Genomic DNA, 18417 nt, shown 5'->3' with positions numbered 1-18417 from the left:
GATTTGAAAATTTGAATTAACGTGCGGTGAAAAAGATGTAGCTAACACAGTGGCTGGTAAGTGTATCTGTGCCAGCTGAAAATTATCTATATCACATTTCAAGTGTTTGCGCTGTTTGTTAGTGATAAGAGAATACCATTTACCAGACTAACCAATGTTTCTGTGCACAACAATACATAAACGTACAGCTGTTTCAAAAAGTAACAAAGTGCTTGTTAACTTATTTCAAGTATAGAATATATTATTAACTTGAAGACAATATTTTTTTTTAATTTACATTAATTGATATTAAATACATACGTAGCAGGTATCAAAATAAAAACTACAATTCTTAATTGACCCTGTGTCCAATAGGAAAACTAAAAGAGAAAGTATTTAGTGTCATTTTTAAAAATCAAGTATTTTTACAGTAAAGCTGTATGTTTAAAAAAAAAAATCTATGCACATACTGATACAAATGGTCCTCAAATTTAAGTGGTCTGTAAATCATAACACCAGATTAATCCTGGTGTTGGTCATTATTTTTTCCATTAAAAGGCCAAAACCAGCAATTTGTACTTCTGGTCCCTGACTCAGCCAGTTTGTATCACTCCACTCAAATCTCATGTACAGTTTCAGAAAATTTTCCATCTTTTTTTAAATGACCCCAAATTGGATTTTCTTTTTCTTTTTTTTGTAAGACAACCTCAGTTGTTTACTTAAACATCTGGGAAGTCCAGTGTTGGGGAAACTTTACTGAAACAGCAGTGGTTGGTAATAATGTAAGGAACTATTTTCAGCTGTGGATTAAAACACATTTGTTGTGGTTTTGGTCTTTGCATGGCAGAATATTGCCACCTTTATCCTTTCTGATCACATCCTTCTGAAAACATGACATGCTGCATGATCACTGTACAAAAAAACCCACCAGTGTCCACACACAGAGGACACTGGTAACAAGGTGCATCATAAGTAAAACATCTGTTGAGGTCTCATCATGCAGACGGCAGCACCGATTCTCCCGACCTCCTCACACTCAGAGCTCAACCTCCACGGTACCATCACCATCATCTGGCTCCTTGGTGACACAGATTACAGATCCCTCAGCGTGCAGTCTTTTGGGTGGAGGATCCAGAGGGACAGAAAATGGATCTGTATCAGCTGCTTTCTCCTGATGGCTAATGAGAGAGGTCAGGTTACAGTGATTCATGTGAGACCTGCTTCGTAGCTGGTTTGAAAACACTTCACTTGGGCTCACCTTGGGCTGCAGCTCGGTTTGCGCACCTTGCTGACTTTGGATTCACCAGGGCTAAACAGACAGGGGGACTTTCTTCCTGAAAATAAAAAAGGATACACCTGAAGCAGCTGGTGATGGTGAGGAAATCACTCTGTGCTTGACTGAACTCGGCTCTCCTACCTTCCCATTTTTGTTTGGAGAAGGGCAAGCGATTGGGCAGGTTTGCCTTCCTGTCCGAGCTTACGTAGGATATGGCGTCCTCCCCCTCGGCTACAGCAAACAGGGATGCACGATAGTAGATGAGAGGCTGCCAGCACTCCTCCCTGAGGTCAATAATGTGCTCAGCAGTGTGTTTTTGAAGGTAGGAGAACCTGCACAGACATGAGCAGCCTTCAGAGGTTTTTGTTTTTCTTAAAAAACCATTTAAACTCCTGTTTGTTGCTTTCAGCACTCACACTGCTTTCTTGTCTGGTCTGAGCAGTTTGCTGGAGAACTCGCTGAGGATGGTCAGGTAGGAGAGGTACAGTGGTGTAGATGAGTCTGGAGTCTGAGTAAAGTCTTGGAACACGAACTCGATGCCGTTCCTAAAGATGTATACACACAGACTTTAGGAACAAAAAGGAAAAATATCAGCAAAAAGTAACACAAAAAGAGAAATTAGGTCACGTGCCAACCTGTGGATCAGGACGACACACTCACGAAACTTGACAAGGTCCCCAAAGGTGAGGGCGAATCGCCTGGCTAGCTCTTTAATGCTGGTGAAAGTCTGGACTCCTGGGTGAGGCCTGCCGCTGCTTTCTTGCTCCTGCTTAAGGCGCACAAACAGCTGGGAGGTGCACACGACAGCACATCAGTATCTCGCTGCCTTCTAGTGACAATTTGGGGCTGAAGTTTATATTTTTCAGTGACAATACCTGCTGCAAACAGAGCACCAGTGTGCGAGCACTCTCTATTTTATCCATCTGCCTGGTGCGATACACAGTCTCCTTGATGATGTCTCCAAAGTCATTGTAATACTGCGGACAAAGAGGGAGACGATGACACTTGACGTTTAATCCAAAGATGAACTGAAGCAACAGCAGCAGCATTAAAGTGCTACATTTGATTAAGGCAACCCAAACATCCCTCCATAAATAAAAAAAAATTTTAAGTGCACCTTTATGTCCTGATTCAAGTACCCAACCATATTCATCTTTTGTAAGTCACAAAACCACAGGAAGCTAGATGGTTAAAATAGTATTTTGGGGATTTATTGATAATGCATTAGGAACACAAACTGAGGCTGAGTTGAATATCTTAGCACAAAAACAGAGAGAACAGCCTTGGCGCGGTTCAAAGGCAATAAAATCCACCCAGCAGCACCCTTAAAAGTCTCTGTTTAACATGTTATACCATGTTAGTTCAATACCCACAACGATTTGTGTTTTTTTGTTGTTATGTGCTAAACTACTTCTTGGATAAGTTAGTAGAAAAATCTTCTTACGAAGTCTAGACTGTATATAAAAGATGGATGCCACCCATTGGTTTGTGGATCATCACTCTTTTGATGTATCAAAGTTAGAAATTTTGGCTAGCACCAATTTTTTTTTCCAACCAAATTTGCCCAAGAGGGTAAAGCAAGGGAGTTATTACCTAATGCTGCCACTGGCTAGTTAGCTTTGTCAGCAGATGATTCCCTGTGATATTAAATGAAATGCTTATTTTGGCTAATATGAAACAGGCTTAACACAAAACTAACTGAAGAAACTGAAAAGGTCCTTCAGAGGGTTTTAAACCCAACTGGATGCTGAACGAGCAACCTAAATAACACAAGATTATAACATTAACCATAATTTAAGAGAGTTTAATGAAACATATTTGGGTTTTCACCACTGGTTTCTGAAGGCCCATCACAAAACTCGAATTGTTTTACGCATGTGTACTTCCTGTCACCCCAACACATTATAAGAAGTTGTCTTCTTGCTAGTGTTGGATTAAAGCTGCTGCATTTTTGTTCCAAGACATCTGTATATTATGTTCACATCAATATCAATATTATAAAGAAATATACACTTCATTTTTTTTGCTTGTTCATACAAAAAAAATTATTTAACTGTTAATTATATTACCAATCTCTTTGTGTGTGTGTGTGTGTGTCTGTCTGTCTAAATAATAATAGCTCATGCAACTATCAGAATGTTTAAAATCAAATAGTGTATATATTAGCAACCTTTATTTTGAAAGGACAGAACAGGAAGAATCACTTTTTACAGATGTGGAAGACAAACTGGGTTTCATCATGTTAATCTTGGTGTTCTAAAACTTGTTGTGATGAGAGGGGGGCGGGTCTGACTGTGAAACTGCGTGCTCATTGGCTAATGATTGGTGAATCATAACAGTACCCAGTGATAAAGATCCCTTCTGAAACATAGTATAACCAAGATTTACAAATGGACCAAAAAAGATCGAACGAAGCTTGGTTAAGACTTCATAACTTACGATGTAACTGGAAACGCCTCTTTAACCCGTATAGCCGCAACCTTCCACGCCATTCAAGTCATCGTGGGCTGCATTGACCCGACTTGTTACATTTTTCAGCATCTACTGATTCCAGTCTTTATGCTAAGAGAGGCACTCGACCTCCTCGCTACTCAAAAGCTTATTAGTGCTCTTCCCCATAATGTCACACTACTGATTTGAGGAGTTCACCTTTACCTTCATGTAGTACATGAAGACCTCTGCTGCCATGCTCATCTCCAGCACTCCATGTATTATCAGTTTGCAGTAGGCTGCGAGCACATTTCTCCGTTTGTGAAGGTCCTCCAGTTTCTCCACTTGAGAGTTTTCACTGACTGAGAGCCCAAAAGCAGGCAGGGCGTGCGATCGGTCGCGAAGTGGTGGAACGCCAAAGAGTGATTAATGATGAGAAGTCATATAACAGAAAGAAAAGAACAAAGCAGACACAGGAAAGAGTGTTTTAGTTGGTTTCAGGACAATGGCTTTAACAGGTGGATATCAAAGATAACATAACGCTGGAGTTATGGTTGTGACACCATGTGGCTTCAATCTTTCACAAGGCTAATAAAATAGGCTCGGAGGTGAGCCAGAGTTAATGGAATTTTCTCACGGAAAGAGATTGCCCTGATTTTATGATTTAACTCAGTGCCCTTGCCCTCCGAGTGATCTCTGATCCAGCAGCTAATAGAAAACACTGTCTATAGAACAAAATCGTTACCAGGCAAATCCAATAAAACAATAGCTTTTTATTACATGTTCAAAAACCAATAATCCTGTATCGTATTTGGTTGAACATTTAAGAGATTCCCACCAGGACAGTTATTGACTTCTCTAGACTATCCCCATATTTGGATGCAATATGTCTCTGAAAGCAGACGCTATAGTAAAGATAATAAAATGTTTTAGATATAGTGAGCTGTGGATGAATTCATAAGTTTACTTGCAGGACTTTATAAAGAGAAAAAAAAACTATGTATTTCCAAGATGTCAATCTTGTTTTCTTCATTTCAGAGCAGACAGGAGCATGTCGCCGTCATCTGCTTACAAGCTGCATCGCTTTGCATAACAAAGTCTAACATCCTTTCTTACAAATTAGTCAACCCTGTTTCAGTCTGAGGACATTAACAAGGCTTCCTTTGTAATTGAGGGTCAATTGTCAGGTCAGGTTGGAAATCAGACCCCATTTACAGTCAGCAGGCGGCTCTGCAGCGACTTATTAAGCCAAATGTGTGGCCGTGCATTTAATATCTGCATATTTTTACCACAGCGGGGCCGCCACACTCAATCAGCGGCTCGCTCAGAGCAGCGGCAGAGGGAGAGTGCCATCTACCGCGCGGCGCTGCAATGAGCACGCTTCAGTATTCTGTTCTTTATTCCAAAAACCAGCTGTAGTTACTTTTCTTGCTATAAAAACGAACATTAAATCATAATACTTTGCATTGGTTAGAAAAAAAAAGTTAAAATAAAAATGAAAACCAATGCCTTAGACACTTTTTTGGCTTTTTGTGCCCCCCTGCCGCTGGCCCCCTTGTCGTGTTTCAGATATCCATGAGTTGCTTAGCCGTTTCACCAGAGAGTCATTTCCCCTTTAAACTTCTCAGATGGTTTCACTTAACTACATGTTCAAGACCCAAAGAGGTCAAATTATCCATTGCCTTCCATCCGCTGCATCGAAGGATTAAAGAGAAATGAATACAAATTTGTAGCATCGGATTTTTGTTTTCTCCTCTTTCCTGACCCATTAATCCTTTTTTTTACGATCCCCAAAGATTCATGCTGTGAGCTTTCAGAGGAGGCCTGATTAAAAGTAAACTTCGACCAGCTAATGCTGCTCAGGCTTTGATGCATTAGTATTAACAATCCAATCATGCCATAAATAATACTCCATCACCGGGAGAGTACTTAAGCTCATTTTGCTAATGATACTTTTATTCCTCTGCTCGGGTCACATTTTTAATGCAGGACTTTTTGCTTTCACTTCTCATACTTCTTCATTCCCCTTCTCTCTTATTTCCTCTCTGCTCACAATCAAACATACACAGAAATCTTAAAGCCTGATTTAAGGTGAGCACAGAGAGAGCCACCCACTGCCTGTGGACTTACATCATCCTGAACAGAGAGGCTAAAACATCCTTTAAAGTGAGGTAAGGATAAGAAAAAATAAAGCCAATCAAACAGGCTGGCGTCTCACCCCTGCTCTGGCTGTCACAGTCTGAGCCGACAAAGACGTGCATGCACACAAAGGTCAACAGCGCCCTCTGCAGTTTGGGGCTGGGCGTGTAGAGCAGTGGACCGAAAGAGGTGGGATCCCACACGCGTAGCTGGTAGGAGTGAGCCGTCAGGACGTCACACACGCCCAGGAAGGCCTGAAATTGGAAAAAATGAGAAGATGTTAGAAAGGCCTGAAGAAGAAGAAGAAGGAGGAAGTGTCGAAATGGTTAGCAGGCGTACCTGCTGTCTCACACTGAGGTCACCGTGGGACAGACAGTGATGACTTCTCTCGCAGAAGAGACGCAGCTGGAGCCTCTGGGCTTGCGCCTTCTCCTAAACACAAACAGTGTTGACTGATTAACTGACTGATCATTTCAGTTCTAATTCTTCTGTTTCTGGCTGCTTGTAATAACTTGTAAATATGATTTTAAACTTCTATTGATTTGCATAATAATACAGTAATAATTAATGAAAACTTCCTAAGATGTTATTAAGATGTGAAACTGTCAAATCAAATAAAATTTGTTCCTTTTTTGTCAAGAAATTAGCATTACTGTTTAAAAGTTCATTTAAAAATGTCATTTTTTGAAAGAACATTTCTAAGAAATACATTATTACATCTGGGAGCTACTAGACGGCTACAGTGTGTACTGCTCCTTTTATAGCGTTAGCATTAGCATTTTGCCTTATTAGCAGAAGGTAAAACGATCAGCTCACAAGTATATTAGGGCTTGAGAAACTGACACATTACAGTTCCTCAGCTGGCTGCTTCATCACATTTTACTCATACAAGCCAGGAAGTAGTACACACGGTTGTACAGAAACTTTTCAGCAGTTTCCTGCATGGTATACCCTTCAAACCCTCAGAAGTGTATTAAACCCACAGAGTTTGATGCTACAGAGTCTCAACAATGCAGATTTTATTATTTTGTGATCAGTAAAACAGCTGATAAATCAGCCTTTCAAAAGATAATCCTGAATTAGGGAACACAAAACAGCACAGAAACACAGAAAATGAGCCTTTGTAAGCCTAGGTAGATCCATCAATCTTGTTCCATTTATCCAATTCAGGCTCACATGGCGATTGTAGCCTATTCCAGCTGTAATAAGATGGGAGGAAGGGTACACCATGGACAGGTCTCTAGCCTGTCGGGGGGCTAACACAATAACAACCGGTTTTATATTATTTTTATGTTATTTTAGCTTAAACAGTAAAATTGAAATCCTTAATTTACAGGGAAAAGAACCCAAAACCTCTGAACAGTAGTATACTTTTATTTGCAGTTTATCTTCCTTCACTTTTAATACAGCTGTTCTGAGGGGATGTTTTTTTATTTTGAGTGAGAATTTTACTCTGACCCAAGCATCCAGACTCAAAAAAACCAAACAAAAGCAAAAAAGAAACACTACATATGACTTTAAAATAAAACACGGTCTTTTTAATTATCAAAAATGATTAAAATGTTGGGAACACATAGAGTGTTTTCTGTGTAAGTGCACATACATCGCTGCTAACACCTCATCTCTATATCACTACATTCACACAGGTTAAAGACTGAGCTGTAAAGCGGATGTAGCTCACCCTGCAGGTCAGAGTTTGACTGCTGGTGCTGAGCGACCAGATCATGGAAAAGGACAAACACTGCAGTACTTCCAGCAACACCTGCAAACACAGTGAAGTGGAAATAAACTGAAGACGTGTGCGCAGTACAAAGACCACATTTGTCTACACAGCAGGCGGGGATGATACCTCAGGTGGAGCTCCTTCCAGGCTGCTCTCTACTGACAGGAGAGGAGACAGCACATCAAACAGACCCCACTGGCTCAGGTCATGGCAACTATGGAAACACGAAGAGAAACAGCCACATAAATCCACATCAGCAGCACCATACTCACGCTTGACTTTAAACGACTGTCAAGTCTTACTTGTTGAAAGCTCTAAGTTTCTTCAGCATGGCTAAAATCTCTCTGATTTTCTCCTCATCAGCAGAGAAACTTTCACCCTGTGTAAGAGAAGTCAGACTTCATGAGAGTGGCTTTCAGTCTCTAACATTTCGAGGATTTCAGGCGTGATTAGGGATGCACCGATACTGGTATCGGGTATCGGCCTCGATACCACATTTTCTAAAGTACTCGTTAAAAGTCCCCGATACCGGGGACCGATACCACGGTCTGAGACCTGTCTATGTTTGAGCGGCATGTAAGGGGTTAATCACAGGCGCCGAGTGCCCGGCCCCAGGCCCCGAGTGCCCGCCCCCAGGCCCCGGCTGCAGCTCAGAGCTGAGAGAAGGGCAGGCGAGACAAGTCAGCCGTGTGAAACTATTTCAAAGTGAACGAAGACGCGAAAACAAAGGCGGACTGCAAATTGTGCTCAGCGAAATTGTCCAGAGGAGGCTCTAAAGGTAGCGCATTTAACACAAGTAATTTAATCAAGCACCAAAATCCCAACACAACAACGAGTACAAAGAGTTTACCCACGCTTATTTACCCACGCTTATTAGCACAGAGAAGCATAGCTGATGCTATAGCAGTGGGATGGAAAATAGTTGGGCATTTTAAACATTCCGCCTTAGCCTACTCCCGCCTCGAGGACATTCAGGGACAGCTCAACCAGCCAATAAAGAGACTGCAGCAGGACATACAGACGCGCTGGAACAGCACGTATTACATGCTCCAGTCCCTCATTGAGCAAAAGCGAGGGCTGGGGGTGTCCGAGCACAAACTCCCTGACTCTCTCACCGCTCACCAATGGGCTCTTATGGAGACGACTGTTGCCATCCTCGCCCCCTTTGAGGAACTAACTAAAAAAGTGAGCAGCTACGACGCACTAGCCTCTGATGTCATCCCAGCTGTGACTGTGCTAGTGAGACTTCTAAACAGAGAAACAGACGAGTAAATACCTCTCAGCCCCATGGAGCAGTGTGGAAAGTGAAAGGCTTTTTAGCTCAGTGTCACACATTATAGATGAAAACAGAAACAGTCTGACTGCTGATAATGCAGAAAAGCTACTTTTCTTTCAAAAAACCCTGCCACTCACTTTTTCTCTCCATTAAGTGAGTCATCTTAGACTTGATGTTAATAGACTCCCACAGTTCTATGTTGGTGGATGTTGTTAGTTTATTCAAATATTGTGCACTAAATAGCAAAGATGTTTATTAATGCCCCTTGTGTTGTCCAAAGCGAGTTTACAATAAACTGAAAACAATACTTGAGTTGCACTGTCACTGTTTAAATTTTTTTTTCATAATTATTTATTCTGTAATATGTTGCATACAACATGCTTTTCATTTTAAATAAATGTTCTTAATTCCAAACCAGTCCCTTGTTTTGTTTTTTGTTAAATTATAGTACATAATATAATATACTTGTACTCGTACTCGTTTCCAAAAAAGTGGTATTGGTGCATCCCTAGGCGTGATGAGTAAAAGTAAAATCAGAATAGAAGTACAAGGTAATCACTCTTTTTTTTCTGGATACATGAATACAAGCCTGACACACAATAATTGCGTCCACATAAATCCAGCAGAACTCACCTTGAGCGATTCCCCCAGCAGTGCTGTCAGTCGGTCCACCCAACGCTGGACCAGAGAGTCTCTAGCAGCTCGGGCGGGGGAGCACCAAGCTGTCTCCTCGCGACAGAGAGAGAGGAACACGCGGGCCCCCCCCTCCAGAACAGCCGGGCCTGAGTGGACGTCTAAAACAGCTTCCAGTTCTGTCAACAGGCTGGACACCGCCTACAGGAGCGACACGACTCATGTTATACGTTTAAGCAGTTTGAAAACATCGCATTTGGTAGCAAAACTCATTTGCAGGCTTTGTGATGTATAATGAAAGTAAAAAGCTAAGACAATAGCCCAGCTGAGTATTGGAGTAGTGTCATTTCACCATTAAGTTTACCAAACAGAACTAGTAGTAGTATGTTGAGAAATTGTGTGTTGAAAATCCCTCGCTCTGTTAAAAAAACCATTAGAAGGTTATCTTCTATTATGAATCATTCGAAGATACTCTAGTACAGCGGTCCCCAACCACGGACCGGTTTAATGTCAGACAATATTTTCACAAACCGGCCTTTAAGGTGTCGCAGATAAATGCAACAAAGTAAATTAATACGACTAAGACAAAAACTGTGGTATTTTGTAAATATAATAATAAATGCAAATTCACTGTGTAATTGTGTAACTTTATTAGCAGCGTCCTCCTGAAATGCACCAACAACACTGAGAGTAACATCCTCCTCTCTGCCCCTTAATGCTCTCTGGTTGCTATGGTAATGTGTAAATATTTCTTTCAAAATAAGAAACAACTACAACACGGGAAAAGACCCATTGAAACCGAGTTAACGATAAAAACCCTGAAAACCATAAATTTCACACCCAACCCTCGACTCTCACGGCCCGGTACCAAGCGACTCGGCCCAGGGGTTGGGGACCGCTGCTCTAGTCCGTGAATAAAAACACATGGATGGAAATGAGCGGAATAGGCCTCCTTTCAGGATAAGGAAAGCACATTACCACATTCCCATTTCTGTGTGATTAAATAGTGTAAACCGAGTGCAGGTGTGCACACACCTGTGTGTTTTCAGCGTGCAGACACTCTGGGAGGAAGTACTGAGGAATCCTCATCAGGGAGGCAAGGATGTCACTGCTACTTGAAAACTGCAGAGAGAATAGAGACATTACAATATAACAACCAGAATTTAATAGTGCAGCACAGATGCCTGGATACAGAATCACACTGATTTATATAGCAACAGCTACATGTGGAATAAACACCTTAGAAAGCAGCTTTGGAAGCACCGTCAGGAGATATTCAGTGAGCTTCAAACAGTCATCGTTCTGAATCTTCTTATCTCTAGCACTCATTACCTGAAACACAACAAAATAAACACTTATGTCTTTTAAATGATGAGTTATCAGTGTGCTATCTCACATACAAAGAGAGGACAGAGATCTTCCACTGACCTTCTTCGCTCCACTCCTCCCTGCCAGCACAGGTCCCTTTGATGCCTGACGCACCGACGCTACCAGGATCTCTACAAGCACTGCTTGTTCAGCTAGGGCGAAACCTACATACACACACATATACTTAGAAAAGCAGGAGTTCACAGAGGATCTAACATTTTGTTTTGTGGAGGAAACAACTGAAAACCAGAATGAGGAAGATGAAGGTTGTGGATGATTTTAAACTGCCCTTTCAATCCACAAAAAAATCTTTGGTGAGGGAAAATTATTAGGAACTGACAACACACACATTTCCTTACCTGGACTGCATGAGGAAGAGTCCTGTAGCAGTGCAGACGTGAAGGAGGGCCAGTCCTTCAGCAAAGCTCCACCGCAGTCCCACAGACTGTCCACCAAGTACACCACGTGGTTGTGCAGCTGAAAGCATAAGCTTTACATGATTCACAACATCACAAATGTAAACTAGGTGATAACACAATAGAGAAGAAAGTCCTTTCTTAGCTCAGACTGGAGCTTCAACTTGAAACAGCCAGTCTGTGTTCACCTCAGATTCCTGGTAGAAGTGCAGCAGAGCCTTCAGTCTGGCAAATGTTTGCTGCTTACACGCTTCCTCTTCATTCGATCCATCCTGAGTATCAGATGCAGGGGCTACAGCATTGAGAAGCCTGACAGAGACAATCTATATCATATGGAAGCACTAATAAACCGCTAAGTTGTTTTTCAAGTGACATAGGAAGACATACCTTGAGAAGAGCAGCTCCCCCGCAGTGGCCGCAAGAGGGCGCTGTGAAGAGTAAACAAACTGGAGGAGGTGTTTGTAGTCTTCTGGAGTGAGCACATCGTCAGATGTCCTGAGGAGTGAGGAAGGAAGTGGATGTGAAGAGGAACAGAATGAAGAAATGAGTGACAAGATTAGATGACAGATCAAACAGACTCACTTGGAGATGAGCACCAGGAGTTTCATGGTCTGCACTGCCACTTCACTGTCCTTATCCAGGGTCATGGAGATGATCCGGTCCTGGAACACAACGGTACAAGAGCATTAAAGCACTTTGTGATGCTTGTTTTAATCAGAGCTATACAAAAAACCCTATCAATTACTATTACTATTATTATCAGTAGTAGAAGTAGTAGTAGTTGCAGTATTAGATCATTATTATGAGCAGCGCTTTATTAAAAGTCTTGTCCAGATCTCCAGCTATATTGAGCTCTTAAGGCTCGAACATGACATGACAAGCCAGTGATATTTGAAGGCAGTGTAGGTAATTCAGATTTTACCGGACCTGATGGAGGCTCGATTACCTTAAAGCGGCTGGTGAACAGGTCTAGTTTAGGCAGGAAGAGGGGATCTCCGTACAGACCCTGCAGAGCTAACACACACTTGAGACGCACATCTGGCACCTGAAAAATAAACAGCAGCCAGGCGGTGTTGTAAAAATCATCCCATGATGATTTTTTTTGTTGTTATTTTGCTGCTGGCTACCTTGTCGTGCATCATCCAGCCCACGTATTTGAGGTAACTGTCGCTGAGAAACACAGAACTGTAGAGCTTCATCCACAAACCCAACTCTTCCATACAGACGCAGCGGATCTCTGGAAGCACATCACTGCACGAGCACGCAAACACCCACAAACCCGAGTTGAGTTAAAATAATAATGCAGTATAGATTAAACATTTAAATAATGAAGTATGTCAGAGAAAACTGTACCGGTATCGCTTAAGGAAAACTCCCTTGAAGATGATGTCCATCATGCTCTCGATCTCTGCTCGCTTCTCCTGCAACTAGAGGAGCATCAGGAAGGTTACACAGAAGCCACACCGTCAATAAAAGTCCTTTCAGTTTCGTCCTGCTCATTCTCTGTTTACCTCTGCGATCTTCCTCTGTACTTTCTCCAGCTGCTGCGCGCTCTTCTGCCTCATCGTCTTCGTTTTTTGCACCTCATACAGCTTCTGACTGTTTTCAATGCCAGCGCTCAAGCTGAGAGCCACGCCCACCAGAGAGCTCAGCAGCTTCACCGCTGATTAGAGAAGTCCACATCGAAAGTACGGGTTAGTTTATCCGCAAGTGTGTCTGAATGCTGATTCACGTAGTTTCGCTCTTACCCGCTAGCGTGCAGGTGTGTCTGAACGCTCGCACGCAAGAGTCTGACAGCTCGGTGAGCAGCGAGATGAGGGTGTTCATCAGGTAGCCGTCGAAGATGATGCCGTGCTGACACTGAGCCACCAGCACAGACACAAAGTCGCAGAACTCTGAGTGAAACCAGCGGCCGTACGGTCCAGACTGCACCAGAGGATACTCAACACTGTCCTACAGCAGAAGAGAGAAAGCAGGTTTAGCAAGTTTAAGACCTTTGAAGTATCCAAAATGTTACTGAAATGCTTTTTTCCAGGTGATTAGTATCATACAGTATATCAGATTCGTACTGAAGGTTTTCATGAACAAGAAAATTAATGCTAATAATTTTGCAACATGTATAGAAAATCAGGTAAAACCTACAATTGTGCAAGGAGTCAAACATTTTTATTGTGCTTTTTTGTCTCTTTTTTGACTAATTGAGCAGAGCATTAGCTTAGGAAGGCATCAAAGTCAAGCTCAGCCACAATCCCGGCAGACCGGCTAATCTCAGTGCCATACAGCCGTACTGCATCACCCCTACTACTACAAGACTTTTCATTTTAAACACGGGTATACGCCACTTTTAAGCAAAACCAGTTTGCAGTTGTGCTTAGAAGTTTAAATACACTCATGATTCAAAAACAAGAACTGGGTGCACAAGTTCGAATTTATTTTGGATTTTCTCAAATGTATACTTATGCACAAGTGCACAAGTGCACAAGTCTAGAAGAAGACTTAAATTGTGACCCTCAAATGAGAGAAAATTTGTCTGTAAATATGCTTTTGACCCTGTGTATATTCAAGAAAATCCTAAACAAATTCAAATTAGTGCATCCAGTTCTTGTTGTTTAAAGTCACTAAAGATGCAAACTGTACTGTAAGTTGAAATAAATCATTAAAGGCCAAATTGCCCTGACATTCATGCTCACGATGAGTGAAAGTAAACCTTTGACCACAACTGTAACCCCGCCCTGCCGCTGTGGTGGAACCGCTCAGTGAATTATATGTGAAAATGAAAGTAACTGAGCCTGACATGTAAACAGTATGTAATTGCAAAACAGGATTCATGCTCAGTCAATCCACCACGTGTGAACAAATGAACAGCAACACTGAACTAAAAACTTCCACATTTTGCAGGTTTATTGTCAGTGTGTCTGAATCCCAAGACTTCAACTTCAAAGATTCCTACATTAAAAATAAAAAACAGCATCCTTGTCATTCTGTTTTTCTTTTAATGAACACCAAGAGAAAGCTGTTCTCTCTAAAAAATAACATGTCAACACAGCTTAGGTTTGCAAAGTTCCATCCGAACAAACCACCAGACTAAGTATAAGTGTACCAAAGTGGAGATGTAATGCACAGCACTACATTTGATGAACACCAAACTCAGCATATCAGCACAAACACCTCATACCAGCTGTCGGCACAGTGGTGGAGGCGTGATGAATTTGGTTTGTCGTGCAGCCACAGGAAACAGATGCCTTGCAATCACTGAGTGGCTTGGAACCGTATACCAAAGTACTCTAGACTCAAATATAACGCCACCTGTCTGCCAGCTAAAACATAGCTATAGTTGGGTGACGCAGTAGGACAACGATCCCAAGAACCTGAGAAAATCTACAACAGAATGGCTGAAAAAGAAAAGAATCAAAGTGCTGCAGTGGCCCTGTCACTGAGACCTCAATCTGATTAAAATGGCAGGACCTTAAGAGAGCTGTCTGTTAACGAATACCTGCAACCCTCAATGACCTGAAGCAACACTGTAAAGATGAGCAAGCCAAAATTCCTCCAAAGTGATGTGAGAGACGAATAAAGTCATACATATAACTGTTACTTCAAGTTACTGCAATTAAAGGTGGTTCTACAAGCTACTGAACTATCGGCTTTACTTGACTGATTGATTGACCGTTTTATTTCAAATGTGTGAGTGTAGCTGAAATAACAACAAATATATTGGAAAGAGAAGAAAAAGCAAAGTAAAAAACACCAAGATGCCACAAATATCTCTATATACCACACTACTTTGTTTGTCACTTTGTGTTTAAAGCTGATAAAAGAAAATAAAAGTTCATTTACAAAAAAATGGAAGAGCAGTAACTGGCTGACATGAAGTGCTTAAAGTGCAGTGAGTGGGTACTGACTGTATCCATGGGCCACGTGACTGTGAGGATCCACGGAAAAGCCAGAAACTTCTTATACTGCAGACCAGCAGTCTGAAACACGCAAATACAGTTTCTCTTCCACAACATCCAAAACATGCTTCACATAATAACACGAAAGAGCGCCGAGCTGAAATCCTCTTACCTCATCCAGCTCCTCGACCATCTTGCTCATGACTTCGCTGTCCTCTTTGCTCTGACACATCTCTGCTGTGACAACACCTTAAAAAAAAAAAACAGAAATCACGCTAAAGACAAAGCCCTTTGTTGGTATGCTGCACGTATGTGCGCGCTGGCAGGTCTGCTTGCCTTTGCACCCAGAGCACTGGATGAAGAAGCTGATGAGGTCGAGGAGAGAGGAGTCTCTGTCTGACCCATACGCCTCAATCCAGTCATCTATCACCGCCTGCTCAGGCATCAAAGAAGACCCGGTGAATCATAATATTATTGTACACAATTAAGAATCTTCCATTTCTACACTGAGGATGTGGGATTTTTATAGCCTGTTATAACTGCTCAATAGCCAGGGTGAAATCAGCAGCTCTGACAGATAGCAGAGATTACAACGTTTCCCTTTTTAAATTCAACAAAGCGACACAATGTGTACGAAGTTACCTGCATGGCACTCCTGCCCATTGTGATCACTTCAAACAAGGTGACGGCCTCCACGTGCGTCTGTTTGCCGTGTCCTCTTCCTGCTCTCCTCGTGCCGCTGCAGCTGGCTTTGGGACTTTTGCACTTGACATTCTCAGAGCTCTCGTGTGTTCGCCTCCTTCGTCTCTGCCGGGATTGAAAACGTGACAGGTGAAGAAAATACAGCCGGATGAAATAATGTGCAACGATTTCCAGTCGAGGTCGAGTGAAAATCAGTCTGAATGGCGCAGACACAAATTTGCCTCCACAGCATTAGAACATCTACAACTTCTCTTCTCCAGACTACGTATGTGGCTGGTTTGTAGCCACATACATTAAACTCAATTAGGCAGAACACTGATGTCCACTTGGGCCACTGTATTCATGTTCTGGGTCAACATGGCAGCTTCCACCAACTGGTGCCAGGATGGACAAGATTACAAATGAGCTCAGAGTTAGGAGATGGATTGGAGATGTGCAGACGAGGACTAATGGATATATTGGACAAAGGCTGTAGAATATAGAGCTGCCAGGCAGAAGGAAAAGAGGAAGACCTCACATGTGGAGGGTTGATGTGATAGAAAAGGATGCTAGGGATAGGTGGAGGTGGAAGCAGGGGATCAGATATGACAACCCCTAAAGGGAGCAGCTAAAAGAAGAAGAAGAAAAAGAAGCAGAAGAAGCGTTTTTCTTGTGTAAGCCTGCATGAGCATCAGTGGATAACACGTACCACACTCTTTCGCCTGTTCTCATTCCCAGAGTCCTCCTCTGAGTGACTGACAGCTTCAGAGGTGTCCGCCTTGGCACGAGAGCTCTTACTGGGAATTCAGAAACAGGAGAACTGGTTAACAGAGGGAAGCTGGGTTATTATAGCAGGCACTGTCAAATAACGACTAACTTTGCTAACTTACTTCTGCTCTGAGGACCTGGATGCAGCTGCAGCTGTGGCCTCTGGTATCATGATCCCCTCAGACGTTCACGTGCAGGGCTCAGCTGTGTGACTCTGCATCTACAAACACAGTACCAGACAGGCTGTGCAACCAAAACTAAGCAATGCATTGGAGGGTGGGGGCAGAGGCTTGCGTTTAACTGATTTTCTGCGTGCCCCCTCCGCTGGGAGGAGCTACCGCGGTGCTTTAAAGGGTAAGTTAAAGACACTTGGGCATAGTGGCCGCTTTGGCCTCCATGAAAGTTGAACAGAGCACTTTCTTTTACTAAATCAAAAAATATAAGTAATAATTTCCAGGACTAGCCTAATTAGCAGTGCCTCGGCTTGCAGAATATAACAAGCACAGAATAAAACTAAAAGGTAAGACAAAGACTCAAAGGTCGAGGCTAAACTTTTCAAACTTACCCTCTTTGCATAAACGCGAACCCCCTCGATGTTTTTCAGTGTATGCCTTTGAATTGGAAGCTTGTCAGACTCATTTAATTCAAATATTTCCACTGATATCCTCCGTCTTTAGCCGCAGCTCTCACAGTCAAGTTGACAGACAGCCTAACGGGTCGTGATTGGCTAACGAGCCTGAAAAGAGTGATGCGATTGGTTGGCGGGAAACGTCAGTGTGACTTGAGTCCCTCCTCAGGCGGCGGTGACAGAAGGCTTGCTGTACGGAGCGGGTTTCGTCAGGCCACAGCGCTGTAAACGTCTGTAAGAAGACCCTCGTCGACGTATGAACTATTAGCGAGTGAATAACAGGAAGATTGTGCCTTTTTGTGCTACCACAAAAATAATGCAGCACATTTAGCTATCTCGCTGGTCCTACTGTGATTTTTAATGAAATGTATCCTGCACACCTCGGTCCCAAAAGCGCTTCCCGTGTAATTTAATTAAGCACAGTAGCAGCTGTCAATTCAGAAGGGAGATGTCATGGCATTTCCTGATTTTAACTATTTGAATGAGCTGACCAACAGGGGGAGCTATTCACTCATCTTATGCGAGCACCTTAGCCCACAGGCAAAGAGTTAAGGACGGGAAGGATTTGAGAAGCAATATTATAAATGCAGGAAAGAATAGAAAGGCCTCTCAGAACCCCTGCATCACCTACAGCTGGAGTATCAAACATAAGGCCTGAAGGCCAGAAACGTAAACACTGCGGTTTCCTCATGACAAAGATATTACACCAAATAATTAATAATTAAATAGCACAAATGTTGCTGGGTTTTTTCACTATCTACTACAGAAATGGGGGGAAATGAGTTTCTGTCAATTAACAAAAACCTTCTGTTTTATAATTGCATGACAGTCTGGCATGACACATTTATTTCTTACAATTTAAAGTTTTGGTGACAGATTTCTTTCCTTTAGTACATCAGCATTTTTTGTCACGTTGAAAAACTGTATGTATTATTGAAACTGCACTTTCTTTTTCTTATGTTAAGATATCTCAGAGGTTAAATGTGTACTTAGACTTCCTTACTTCTGATAGAAATGTGAGTTTTCACTGGTGTGGCCCATTTAGTGTGGGCTGTATTTGCTTGACATCTCTCACCTACAGACTGTAGCACACACCTGCCTCTCTTTCTCTCTCTCTCCCTCTCAGTAAGAGATACCTGCTTATATACACGTGACATTAGTCAACAGATGGGGAGAATAAAAGCTGCTGCAGCTAAATGCTGAAAGC

The 18417-nt window shown here is 42.3% G+C and overlaps 1 protein-coding gene across 1 annotated transcript; it reads right to left on the bottom strand.

Moving 5' to 3' along the window:
* Positions 1 to 249: 249 nt before the first annotated feature.
* Positions 250 to 17683, bottom strand: si:ch211-269e2.1 (cohesin subunit SA-2). Its single transcript, XM_006788139.3, has 32 exons — positions 17148 to 17683; positions 16705 to 16802; positions 16524 to 16611; positions 15776 to 15940; positions 15470 to 15566; positions 15306 to 15382; positions 15143 to 15214; positions 12989 to 13193; positions 12752 to 12903; positions 12594 to 12667; positions 12368 to 12491; positions 12187 to 12285; positions 11823 to 11902; positions 11628 to 11735; positions 11429 to 11549; positions 11184 to 11301; positions 10885 to 10988; positions 10696 to 10788; positions 10492 to 10578; positions 9457 to 9657; positions 7850 to 7926; positions 7674 to 7761; positions 7506 to 7586; positions 6164 to 6256; positions 5904 to 6078; positions 3911 to 4047; positions 2131 to 2232; positions 1891 to 2042; positions 1672 to 1800; positions 1397 to 1587; positions 1238 to 1313; positions 250 to 1157 (listed from the first exon to the last, which is right to left on the bottom strand). Exons 2-32 carry the CDS (start codon positions 16752 to 16754, stop codon positions 1016 to 1018), a joined length of 3558 nt encoding a protein of 1185 aa, XP_006788202.3. The 5' UTR covers positions 16755 to 16802; positions 17148 to 17683; the 3' UTR covers positions 250 to 1015.
* Between the last annotated feature and the right edge of the window lie 734 nt (positions 17684 to 18417).

This window comes from Neolamprologus brichardi, chromosome 16 (genome assembly GCF_056152115.1).
Source record: "Neolamprologus brichardi isolate AB-2024 chromosome 16, ASM5615211v1, whole genome shotgun sequence".
NCBI classification, from domain to species: domain Eukaryota; kingdom Metazoa; phylum Chordata; class Actinopteri; order Cichliformes; family Cichlidae; genus Neolamprologus; species Neolamprologus brichardi.
This window is presented reverse-complemented; position numbering and strand designations above follow the sequence as displayed.

Excerpts from the sequence above, each read along its gene's own strand:
- si:ch211-269e2.1 (XM_006788139.3), bottom strand. The coding sequence starts at position 16,754 with ATGATACCAGAGGCCACAGCTGCAGCTGCATCCAGGTCCTCAGAGCAG. Across the intron at positions 15,567-15,775 it reads TGGGCAGGAGTGCCATGCAG|GCGGTGATAGATGACTGGAT; the intron begins GTAACTTCGTAC and ends ATGCCTGAGCAG. Across the intron at positions 1,801-1,890 it reads TGTGTCGTCCTGATCCACAG|GAACGGCATCGAGTTCGTGT; the intron begins GTTGGCACGTGA and ends ATACATCTTTAG.